The sequence below is a fragment of the Mesocricetus auratus genome, unplaced genomic scaffold (genome assembly GCF_017639785.1).
Source record: "Mesocricetus auratus isolate SY011 unplaced genomic scaffold, BCM_Maur_2.0 Super-Scaffold_100022, whole genome shotgun sequence".
Lineage (NCBI taxonomy): Eukaryota > Metazoa > Chordata > Mammalia > Rodentia > Cricetidae > Mesocricetus > Mesocricetus auratus.
The window spans coordinates 33096292-33108437 of NW_024429203.1; the positions used below are offsets into that span (position 1 = coordinate 33096292).

Here is a 12146-nt window from a genome sequence, read left to right on the forward strand (position 1 = left end):
ACTAGAGCAAACTCCCATGGAATCTGAATCTAGCACAGAGTATCCAAGTACAAGACGCAAGGGTGAGTACTTTATCCAACCTCCCTGACAAGTTCAGGAGGGCTTGTGTAGTCACACCTGCCAGGCCAACTATGCTACCTGAGGAATTATCTCTTAGGTTGATGATTCAGGTCCCTGCTCAGATCTTGTTGGGTGTCCGGGTCCCCCTCATCTCCCCCCTCCCACGGCTTTCCTGGCCCCTAGATCTACATTCCCTTCAGCCCCTCCCGGGGAGGAGTGGCGATCAGCTTTCCTTGTTACACTAGTGTTCCCTAAGCAGATCTGGACTCTGGAGGCTTCCTGAGGGTCTTCTCACTGCTGTGAGCTAGTGAGTCTCAGGGCAACTCACAACCTCATCTGAGGGGCCCCTCTCCAGGAGCTGGGCCTGCCCCAAGGAAGATCTCCACAGACAAGTGACAATTACAAGTCACAGCTTGCTTCCTCTTGGTTTAAGAGACTTCTCCAACAGAGACAAGGGAGGCACCTATTGTGTTCTCTCTGGAGACCAGGTTCCATGGTTCTGGTTGGTTGACCACTTGACCCTCAGGAACAGACTAGTGGCTACAGCCCAAGGAACATCTCCAGAGTGCAAACTAAGCCTCAGAGGGGCCCAATGTCCACAGCTCTCCCTTTAGGCAAGACCCTGTCCCGAGGGAAAGCTGTGGTAGAAAGTGGGCTGGTCAGGAGTATGAATGAAAGGTGTGTTTGTGTGTGTGTGTACATGTGTGTGTGTACATGTGTGTTGCATGTGCATATGGACTATAGGAGATAAGGATCCTCAATGGTGGAATACAAGCATCCTTCATACCCTAGAGTAGATGTCCAGCCTCTAACCACACTCCCGCTGCTCTTCCCACCAAACCTTCAATATCTTTTCCAGTTGCTTCTGTGTGTCAACCACGATGACATTGGCACGGCAGTCATGGGCGATGTACTGGCAGGCTTCTGGGGAGCTAGTGGTGTAGATGCCAGTGACAATGCCCCTGTGGGAGGCACAGGAAGATTCATGTCAGGTGCAGAGGAACCATCCCTCCCCACAGCCTCACAGCCTCCACCCCCGGGAAGCTCCAACACCCTTAGTCATCTCAGCTGGCAGGGATGGGAAAGGCAGGCACAGAGGGCCCTGGGGGAGGATGGGATGCTCGGGAGTTGTACAGGGCTCCCTAAAGAGATAATTACCCTCTCTGTACTTTCCGCCCACCACCAACCCCCAGGAGACCTTACCCTGTCCAGCCACTCACCCTGCAAACACTGTGCCCACGGCAGAGAAGAACCACTCTGGGGAGTTGAAGCCAAGGATCGCCACGCTGTGGGCTCGCTCCAGGCCAAGCTCCAGGTCAAAGGCAGATAGGCCGGTCAGCTACACAGAAAGGGCCTTTCCCTCCCTTGCCGCCTCCCAGTAGACTGCAAAGTCCCCTCCAGGCCCATCTCAGAGTCCACCCAGCCACAAAACCGCCCAGGGGACCCGTTTCTGGCAGCTCTGTTGGCCCTTCCTACGGCTTTCTGAAGAGCTGAGTCTACTTGATTTCTCAACCTTCCTTGAAAGTGGCCTGGGGTAGAGGCTCCATAATGTAAAATTCTTAGCACAGGGCCCAGAATACAGTGTTAGCCTAACTGATGGTGTCAGGTTTACAGTGGTGGTTTCTAGGGACCTTGCCTGGTGGGGAGTTGGGAAGGAGGCCTCTAAGAGCTCAAGCCAGAAAGCAGGTCTGGGGGCAGAAAGTATGTGGAATGAGGGGCTCCTACCTTCAGGAAGCCTTTGGCAACTTTGCGAGCAATCAGGTAGTATTGGTAGTAAGAGATGCGTTCCCACTTGTTCCTGCGCTTGAAGCCCAGGGCACTGAGGTCCCCATACTTATCCAGGGCCTCGTAGAACATCTGGTGCACAGTATAGGGAAGCTGCGTGCAGAAGGGTTCCAGGCGAAGGCGCACTCTCCCATCAGCCCGAGTTGTCCATAGTGCTTCCTCTGCAAGGGGGAAGATGAGCAGAGTCTGCTCAAACCTACCTGGGTTGTCTGTAGGGGATCCAGTTCTGACCTGGGCAGAGCCTCCATGCCTGCTGCTGCAGCTGCTGACACGCCAGGCCTGCCGTGGGCCGGAAGGCAGCTTGGAACTGGCAGTCTGGCTTGGCTTTGGACGAGGAGCAAAGCTTAGGGATACAGCAGGAGTGGAAACAACTGGAGGGACGCCCAGAGATGGAGACTTCTGGGCCATTCTGTGCTTTTAACCGGTTGGAGTTTGTTGGCCAAGGTTGAGATGGGCAGAAGCAAAGCTCACCCCCTCACAAGAGTAAAACTGTCTGTGGGCTCAGAGCTTCTCAGGCTCCCAGCAGCATGTGGGGACAGATCCAGTTGGACAGAAAGTCAAGGCTTTAGAGGCAAACTGGGCAGGCGGGGGGGGGGATTAAAAACCAACAGACCTAGATCCCTAGCCCCAGAGTCATCAGGGCAGAGGGCTGGCAGCAGAAGTTCAGTCAGTTATGCCTAGATCTTCTCATTCCATACCTCGTGGTGTGAATAGAGACAGCCTTATGTCACACCTGGGCAGCTGTGGCCCAGACAGGCTCACTCACTTTCCCAACATCACACAGCAAGGAAGTGGCAGAGTTAAGACTTGAATTCTCTGCCGGGCTGTGGTAGCACACGCCTTTAATCCCAGCACTCGGGAGGCAGAGGCAGGCGGATCTCTGTGAGTTCGAGGCCAGGCTGGACCGACAGCCTCCAAAACAATACAGAGAAACCCTGTCTCGTAAAAACCAAAAATAAATAAATAAATAAATAAAAGACTTGAACTCGCATGTGTGTCTCACACCACAGTTTGGGAGATGGTGTGGGTGGGAACAGAGCCCAGAAGCAGGTATCTTCCCCTTGGCTGAACTACTTAACATGGTGGGTTGAGGTGAACACTGTTGCTGCCTGAGCCTGCTTCCTCAGAAGGAAGGTGGGGCATTTGCCATTGAGTATGGGGACCAGAAGGAATGACATATGTGAAGGGGAGTTGGGTGCTCAATAAATGCACATTCTCCTCCGTTTTTCTGTTTGTAAAGGACGTTTGTGTGGGCACTCTGAACTCTTTCAGATCCTTTTGGCTTATTTGTTTGTTCGTTGTCAGGGTCTTGAAGGTCAGCCTCAAATTTTCTTGCCTCTGCCTTCCAAGTACTGGGATTATAGGCATGTGCCGCCATCTCTGGCTGGACCTTCCTTCCCTGGGATAAAGGTGAGCATTCTAGAGAAGGGAGTGAGCTGTCCAGGACCCCCATGAGGCCTCGCTGCCACCCACTGGCCAGACACGTCACACCAATTGTTCTTTGCCCGCAGAAGCCAGATTCTTCACAGTGCTTGCCTCAAGGCTGGTACCGACAGGGTGGCTTGCCTCTGGTGCTGTCTGACTTAGACAAACAGACCACATGCCCTTGTCCTTCATAAATACCTTCTTAGGCTGCAAATAGACTTTGATGTTGGCAGAAGGAGGCAAAGTTCACGGGGCTGAGACAGGAGAACATGTCTAGGCCCAGTCAAAGGGAAATATGAGGAACGGGACATGGTAGACTATGAGAGATACAGGCTGGTCCAGGGGAGGGCGCCAGAGAGAAGGTTTTTACATTGCCCTGTCTTGGCAGAAGCCAGAACATGTTGGCTGCCACCCTCCTCTTTCCCAGACCAAGTCCTTGTTGCAGCTGTTGCTAGAGTCCATTGCCCTTAGGGTGGAGGTATAAGTCTTGTCCCAAAGTCCTGGCCCAGCAGCCCCAGTCCCCAACCCTACCCTTTGCAGACTCCATCCACTAACCCAAAAGCTGACAAAGAGTCAGGCTAACTTGGGTTCTAAACCTTGACGGTGTCGTTCCCTGCTGTGACCCTAATAAATGATCTTCCCTTGGGCCACACTGTAATCATGGAAGGTAACGAGGGCTGAGTGGGGACAGAGAAGTTGATGCCCAGGCGGTGCTGGTGGGAAGGAAAGCTGTGGTGCAGCCCTATCGGGAGACAGCTCAGCGGTTTCTCAGAGAGTTCCTACACCGCCCAGCATCGTGCCTCCCAGGTGTCTACTCAAGAAAAACAAAAGCATGTGTCCCCTCAAACACTTGTATGTGGATGCTCACACCAATGCTATCTGTCAGCCCAAGACGGGGAAGAACTCAGATGAACACAGACAGGTGAGTGAAGGCACAATGTACACGATCCATACGATGGAATCCAAAAGCACTGATTCCTGGCTTGAGCAGGGAGACAGCTCAAACCATGTTTAGTGAAAGAAGCCCAGACGCAAAAGACCATGCCCCTCGTGATTCCAATTGTAAGAAGTGTCCAGAAAAAGACTAGTTTGTTGCCTAAGGCTAGGGGTGGGAATGGGAATGACCACAAGAAGAGTACCAAGAATCTTTTGGGGTTGGTGAAAATATTCTAAAGATGAATTGTGGTAATGATTACAGAACTCTGTAAATTTCTAAAAATCATTGAACTGAGCTTGGCAAGATGGCTCAGCAGGTAAAGGCAGTTGCCTAATGATCTGACTTCAGTTCCTAGGACCTACACACTGGAAGGAAAGAACTCGCTTCCACAGTTACCTGTGAACCATTACGCCCTCACATCCCCAGTCTTCATACATATGTAATACATAAGTAAATTAAAAAAAACACCTTTGGATTGCACACTTACAATGGCAAATTAGATGGCATCTCTATAACTTAGTGAAGTTGCTTCTCAAATACCTAGAGGAGGAAAATGAATGGGAGAAGGGCTGGGGATGTGGCAAAGTGGGCAGGGTACTTATTTGGCACACACAAAGTCGTGGGTTCAGTCTCTGGGACTACATAAACCAAGTTTGGTATCGCATGCCTATAAAACCAGCTCAAGAAGTAGACATAGCTGCATCGGAAGTTCAAGGTTGCCCCTAGCTATATAGTAAGTTTGAAGGCAGCTTGGGCTGCATGAGACCCTGTCTCAAAAAATGTAGATCTTCCAAAAAGAGCAAGGACCCGGAAGTGGTGTGTTTAGTGTGTGTGGAGCTGGGCACTCGGTTGCTAACTTCTTGGCAGTCCTTTCCCCTTCCTAGGGGAACAGAAACTTCTGACTTTTTGAACCAGAAAAAGCAGCCTCCTGTGATCTCTCCCACAAGCCCATGCCCCACTGCACCTGCTCCCCTAGCTGCCAAGATGAGCAGAGGTAAGCCTCAGTCTTGTGATCACTGCTAAAGCCTCCCTCAAGCCCAGAACCTTCTTCCTTCTTTTTCCCCATGGCCTGGAGCCTGAAGCAAGAGCCTTGTGCATGCTAGAGCAGGGGACCACTGCGGAGCTGCGTCCCCAGTCCAAACCAAGAGGCTTAATGTTAAGCAGTTATAATCTCTCCTTTTAGTGACATAATGGAATACTTCCTCTAAGAAATCTGGAATGGCTCAGAGGCCTGTGCTGTGCAGAAGTGGGCGGACTCCTTATCCAGACAGCAAAGAGAGGTTGGTTTTTATTTGGCTGTTGCTGCAGTTGGGTTGGTTTGGTTTTGTGGGCTGCTGGGGGGCTATGCCCTATACGCTAGCCTACCACTGCTACAAACAGAGCTCAACAGTGCAGTTAGTGTTTATCCAAAAGGAAGTGGGGTGGGGGAGGGTAAGGCCATGCCATTTGAGTAATAACCAAGGAGGGAAAACTCAAAATGCCCCTGAGGCTCTTGTGGCTCATGTGTCAGCATCATAATAAATAATGCATAATAATAAATAATGGATAAATGAGCGCCCCAGCAATGAGAACTTGCCAGTGGAACCCACAGTGCAGTCTTCATTTCCACAAAGAGAGGAACCCTCTTAATTTCTTTGAGACTCGGGGCCTCCACTTGTACCTTCATTGTCTTTGCCTTTGATGGAGGCCCTGAACAATGTGACACGCCTCTAGTCTGAGAAAAGCCACAAAATTTGAGAGTACAATTAATAACAACATATATTTTTGAAAATGGATGAGTAGATACTGCATTCTCAGTACAAAAAAGAATTTAATCTGAGGCCGGGTGGTGATGGCGCACGCGGCAGAGGTAGTTGGATTTCTGTGAGTTCGAGACCAGCCTGGTCTACAAGAACTAGTTCCAGGACAGCCTCCAAAGCCACAGAGAAACCCTGTCTCGAAAAACCAAAAAAAAAAAATTTAGTCTGTGATACAGTGCATATGTTAACAGTCCCAATTTATCCATGCCACACCATATATGGTTTTTAATTTGTCAATTAAAAAATCTAAGGGGGAAAATCTATAGTGCAAGGACAATAATTGTGCCCCCAAGCCTCTATGTCAAAGAGGGAACAGGGACTGGCAGGGACTACTGAGGAAATGGAAGAGGGTGTGCCACACTAAAAGAGGCCCCCTCCTCAGTGGTGGAATTTGGTGCTGGTAGAATGTGTGGTGGCTTGAACGAGAACGTCCCCTTAGGCTCATATATTTGAATACTTGGTCCCTAGTCAGCAAGGCTGCATGGGAAGGAGTAAGAGGCGTGGCCTTGTTGGAGGAGGTGTGTTACTTAGGGTGGGTTTGGAGGTTTCCAGTTAGAGCTCTCTCTTCCTTGTGCTTGAAGATTGAGATCTGAGCTCTCAGATGCTAGTCCAGCACCCTGCCACCTGCCTCCTGACATGCCCCTCTGACATCACGATCATGGGATGTAACCCTCTGGAACCATGAGCCCCAAATTAAATACTCTCTTTTATAAGTTACTTTAGTCATGGTATTTTATCACAGCAATAGAAAAGTAACTAAGACAAATGGAAACCAAAAGTTACAAGAAATCAGAATATGTGTTTTATTTGAACATTAAAATATTTAGCCGGGCGGTGGTGGCACACGCCTTTAATCCCAGCACTCGGGAGGCAGAGGCAGGTGGATCTCTGTGAGTTCGAGGCCAGGCTGGACCAATAGCCTCCAAAACAATACAGAGAAACCCTGTCTCATAAAAACCAAAAAAAAAATGTTAAAAATTACGTGGGTCAGGTCAAACATTGTCATTTTAACCATTAACCAGGTCTTTTAGAGGATGAATATCTAGAGGTAGGATTCATTAATCAGGGAAAAAAGTGTTTGTAAAATATTGTTTTGGTATTAGAGAATTTGATGCTTGGGATTGAACACAACACATTCTGCCCCTGGCCCTGGTCTCCAGCCCCAGACCTGTTTGCATTTTTGGACAGAGTTCCCCGTCTACCTTCTTCTGTCTTGGTCCTGCTTTAGCTCCTGGAACCTATGCTTTCGTGTGCTCGGCTTACCCAGTGCTTGGGAGGAGGACAGACGGAATGGGAAGAGAGGAGGAGAAGGTTGGTCTTTACTCCCTCTGTCCAACTGTTTCATGAAACAGGCCAGAGCCTGTGCTACAAGAACAGGGTTTTCTAGGTAGCAGCCTGAATCTTGCTGGCCCTCTTTGCCATAGACCCAGTTAGGTTGGCAGGCCCCTGTGGGGAAGGGCCTGCTGCTCCCTCCCTGAGGTCCAGAAAGAGGTCACCATGGTCACATGGACTGAGTGTTGTTTCATACGCCCACATCAGCTAAAGCCACAGGTCTCAGGGAGGCTAAGCAGTAGCAGAGCTGGGTGGCAGCAATGTGGTACCGAGCCACAGAGCCCTACACCTACATGGTCCTCATCTGGTGTGTGTGCCTCATAATGGGCTTCTGTGTAAACCCGGTTTCCATGTGTCCTCTGGGAAGAGACAGTGGTTCCTGCCCAAATCCTGTCTTGGTGACCTTGGACTTCTAGCTGATAACTTGTCCCACATTCCTCAGGCTTCCAAAGTGACCTTTCTGAACCCAAATTAGATCTGCTCAAAAAAATCTTCCTTTGAGCTCTCGGGCCACGGAGTGCTGCCCCACCCCCCACAGGGTTCCCCTGACTACACTAGCCTCAGTGACCCCTTCCTTACAACCCGGATGTTTCCAGGCCTGTCTGCCTCCTTCCTCTATACTTTTATACATGTTGTGACTCTAGCTGGAAGACCCTTTACTCCTCTACAGGGACACACTCTGTGTCACTTCAATACCGAAAGGCCTCTACTCTGTGCCAGGATGCTAATACTCAGGATCCAAAGAGGAGGCCACGTGTACGGCAAGCCGGAGAGGCAGGTGTAGCCATGGCTCAGCACCCAGTTAGCTTGGGCATGGAGAGTTCCAGTATTCCTAGAAGAACAAGTTGGCCTCTTTCTCATCCTAGTAGAGACTGGCTGAGTGACTGTGTCAAAGAGATGCAAGGCTTTCTCTTTCTGTGTCACCTGGTCCCAGAGGACAGTGTGATGACAAGGCAAGGCATGGTGCCATCCAAATTCAGGCAGAGGGGACCCACAAACACATAGAGTAGTACACACCAGACCAAGATGCAAATAATAGGGTCCTGTGGAAGGAACTGACATTGGCCGTTAACCCTCTGGTTTGAGTCTGCTACAAGTCCCTGGCTCCTGTGTTTCTGGTACCAGCTAAGAAGTCTGCCCTTGGACTTGGGAACAAAAAGAAGGGCAAACAGAGATATGGGATGCATCCTCCCCGATCCCTCCTATCTGTATTTCCTGCTCCCAAGCCTGTGCAGACACAGCCTTCCTCCAACCCCTATCCCTATAGCCAAGGGAGCATGTTGGACAAGTTAAAAGGCCTGAGCTTGGGTTTTAGCTGTTGGTGTGGTGTATTAAATGTAGGTCAGAGAAGTCAGAAGGACCCACGGGTGCAGGGCCTGGACAGTAAATAGTCCTGCTACATTGGCCTCATGAGTGAGAAAGAACTTCAAACTTGGCCATGTGCCCCTGTATCATGGTGCAGGCAGGCAGTACAGTAGGTACCGGCTGACACAATCAGAGCTCTTCCTCTCTTTCCCTCCCCCCGGAAGTGACTGACTGACATCAGGATAGACAAACTGAGATGAGGCAGGCAAGCTGAGATGGGGAGGTATTCGGAGCCACTTCATAGAAAGGGAAGTATGCAGAGACAAGGTGTAGGCAGAAGCAGCAAGGCCGAGGGAAGCTGGAGCCTGCTCACTGGGGACCACAGAAGTCCTCATTTCCCACTAGCCTCTTCTTACTCCTCTTCTCTCCGCTTGTCCTCTAGATAAATAGCATTTCATCTCCCGAAGCACCTCACCCACTTGCCACCTCTCACTCCGGGTTCTCCTAGAAGGAAAGAACCCAAGCAGCAAAGACACAGCCTGGCCCCATTGTTGGGAAGGGCGCCACACAATGTAGGACACAAACTGATGATTTTACCAAGGGTGGCCCAATGCTGCCTCACAGAAGGAGTGTTCTCAGTCAGTAATGATGCTCTTAAGACATCACTCAAGTGAAACAATGAGGCAAATGCAGCAAGCCTATGCAACCTTGTGTTCGATTGGCAACAGCCTCAGTGTCTAATAGGAATTAATGAGATGCATCGTGGGAATCAGGGGTTCCCAGACAGTTATTGAGATAAGATACTAAAATACTTAATGACACAAATAAATGCTTACAGCTATAGCACTAAGTTAGAAAAGAAGCAAATGGGTGGTGGGAAGATGCCATCCAAGCATGAAGACCTGAGTTCAAGTCTCCAGTACCCATGCAAAAAAAGCCAGACATTGTGGGAGGTATCTATAACCCTGGCACTGTGGGGATGGAGTCAGGTGGCTTTCCCAAGCTTACTGGCAAGCCAGTGTATCTGATCTATGTACTCTGAGTTCAGTTAGAGACCTTGTCTCAAAAAAAAATAGTTAGAGTGCAACCAAGACATTAAGTGTGGCTTCAATACACACATGTACCCACATGCACACCTGTATACAACACATACATACACAATTATTTTAATTTATGTACACCAGTATACAACACATACATACACAATTATTTTAATTTATGCACAACTGAATATAACACATACATACACAATTATTTTAATTTATGAGAGAGAAAGATGGAGGGAGGGAAAGATAAGAGGGAGGGAGGAAGGGAGGGAAGGAGAGAGAGAGAGAATTCGCTTCTGAGGAGATTGAATCCCAGGGAAGATACAGATGAGCCAAAGTCAAAGGCAGGGTTGGGACACTATCTCCATTGGTCCTGGCATTTTTCTTGTGTCCAGTATCTAGAAAGCAGTGAATGGAGGGTGGGTAGATCTGAGTCCACAGGCTGTAGCAGGCTTCTCAGGGTCATGCAGGAGGGAAAGATCATGAGCCAAGTCAGGCTTGCTGTGAGTACCTCTATCTCCCTGTCTGGGGTGGTCTGCTAGGGACTGAAAAGACTCAGGAGATCAGGTAGAACTGCCGAAACTCCTGAGATCTTAATAGGGCCACGACTCTGGGCTCTTTGCTATGCTTAGGTTAAGGTTAGTGCTGGGATAACAACTCTGATCCACATCTAGAAGTCAGGTGAAATCTCCATCACCCAGCAAGGTGCCAGGACGCCCATTGGAGAAGACTCCAACTGCAACTCAGATCGCTCAATCTGCCATGTCAGTGAAGCCAAGCTGCTAGGAAGCCTGAGCCAGAACCACAGTCCAGCAGCCAGCTGGTACTGCCTACCCCAGAGCCAGACTGCTGGGCATGTGGGGTGGGCTGTTCCTGCCCACTCACACCGTCCGTTGCCTCCCCTTTCCTCCAGTACCTTTCCTGTTGCCTCTCATCTTGGCCTGCCCCTGGCAGGCTGCTTTACAATCTGCCCATTGTGCTAAAGGGTGCTGGACAGGCAGGGAGGTGTGTGCTCCAGATTTTTGGAACAAAGGCATCTAAACAGCAGAGAACAATCACTACATTTTCTGGGAAGGAGAGAAACTCCAGCACAGGGGTGGAAGGTGAGGGGTGGAGAATACAGGACAGGGGTGAGGGGTGGGGGATGTTTCCTGTAGCCTGTGGGACTGATCAGCCTCAGAAGTCAAGTATGTTAGTTGGGGGTAGGGGTGGGGATGACACACACTGGGCCTGAGGACAAGAGGCTCTCGGGCCAGTGACGGGGTTCTCTTCAAGACCACACTAACGGAATCAGAACGGCCTCACAGCACAGCACGACACCCACAGCCTCTCCTCCAGTGACCTATGGAGAACCAATCCCAGGAGGTCTGCTCACACAGGGATCCCATGATGAGGGCCTCTAGGTGGGTACCTAGAGGGGTATTCTTAGGGATATATAAGGTGCAGAGGTCACACTGGCCTCAGGACATGAGGAGGGGCAAGGACAAGGCACACAGGTATGAGTGGCACGCCCAGACCTTGGTGGTGTGGTCGCGACTACTCTGCTGAAAGTCCAGTGATTTTGTTTCTCTGTACTTGGTAGGAGAGGCCCTGAAGCTGGAGGCTCTTGCTAGGCTTCCCTGTGATTGGCCAAGAGCAGAGTGACCATAGGCAGATGTCTGCCATCCCTGAGCCTTGGTTTTCCTGTCTGAATAACAAGGAAAACGTATAACTGCTATGAGTCCCTTCCAGTTACTGCTCTAGGGTTTTTGGCCAGCTTGGCAGACACAGGGGAGACTCTGGGCTGGAATTCTCCCACCTGCCCTGAAAGGGAAGTCCCCAGGAGAGAGCAGAAGGTCGGGACATCAAGCAGTGGCTGAAGAATGTCCAGGAGAAGCCTCGAACCTTGACGCCTGGGAAGGTCTCTCCAAGTGCACCTCAGATGTGTCTTTGGCTGACAGGGCTGGGATTACCTCCTGTTCCCATCTTATAGATGAGGAAGCACCTCCATCATTTCTCCAGATCTCAGGGAAGCCCTTCAGTTCCCCCAATCCTATTCCCACAAAGGCTAATGTGAGAGCTGGACCCCTCCCTGATCCTCAGCTTCAGTCAATGAGCTCCTAGACGTAAGGATAAAACCCTTCTGTCTCTACAACTTGCTGCTCCAGCCTGGGCCCTCACAGGTGGCCCTGGGATAAGAGTGAGGGGCAATGAAATGGTATAAATCCCTTGGGCCCTAAGGTCCTCTCTGGCCTAGGGACCAAGTAAGGCTGAATATCCCACTTCCCAGTCCTAAACTTAGAGTCCCCCCAGTAGGACTGGCAATTTCCTGGGGCTGGGAGTGGTGGGTGGAAAGCTAGGCCCAGTCAGCACCTCTATCAGCGTTGTCCTTGGCAGCTGCTGTCCTTGGGTCACCCCCCCCCTTTTCAGCTGGGGTTCATGTCCAATCTAGAAAGGGCTAGAGAGAAATGTGTCTCA

The 12146-nt window shown here is 50.3% G+C and overlaps 1 protein-coding gene across 2 annotated transcripts in view; it reads right to left on the reverse strand.

The window, feature by feature from the left end:
• Acsbg1 (acyl-CoA synthetase bubblegum family member 1) overlaps positions 1-12146 on the reverse strand; it is a 56553-nt gene that overhangs the window by 21381 nt on the left and 23026 nt on the right. For both annotated transcript variants that reach the window (XM_005069555.4, XM_021226832.2), the window contains 3 exons: positions 1786-2006; positions 1281-1369; positions 902-1022 (listed from right to left, as the gene is read on the reverse strand). In XM_005069555.4, the coding sequence (XP_005069612.2) occupies positions 902-1022; positions 1281-1369; positions 1786-2006 (431 nt within the window). The remainder of the gene's footprint in view (positions 1-901; positions 1023-1280; positions 1370-1785; positions 2007-12146) is intronic.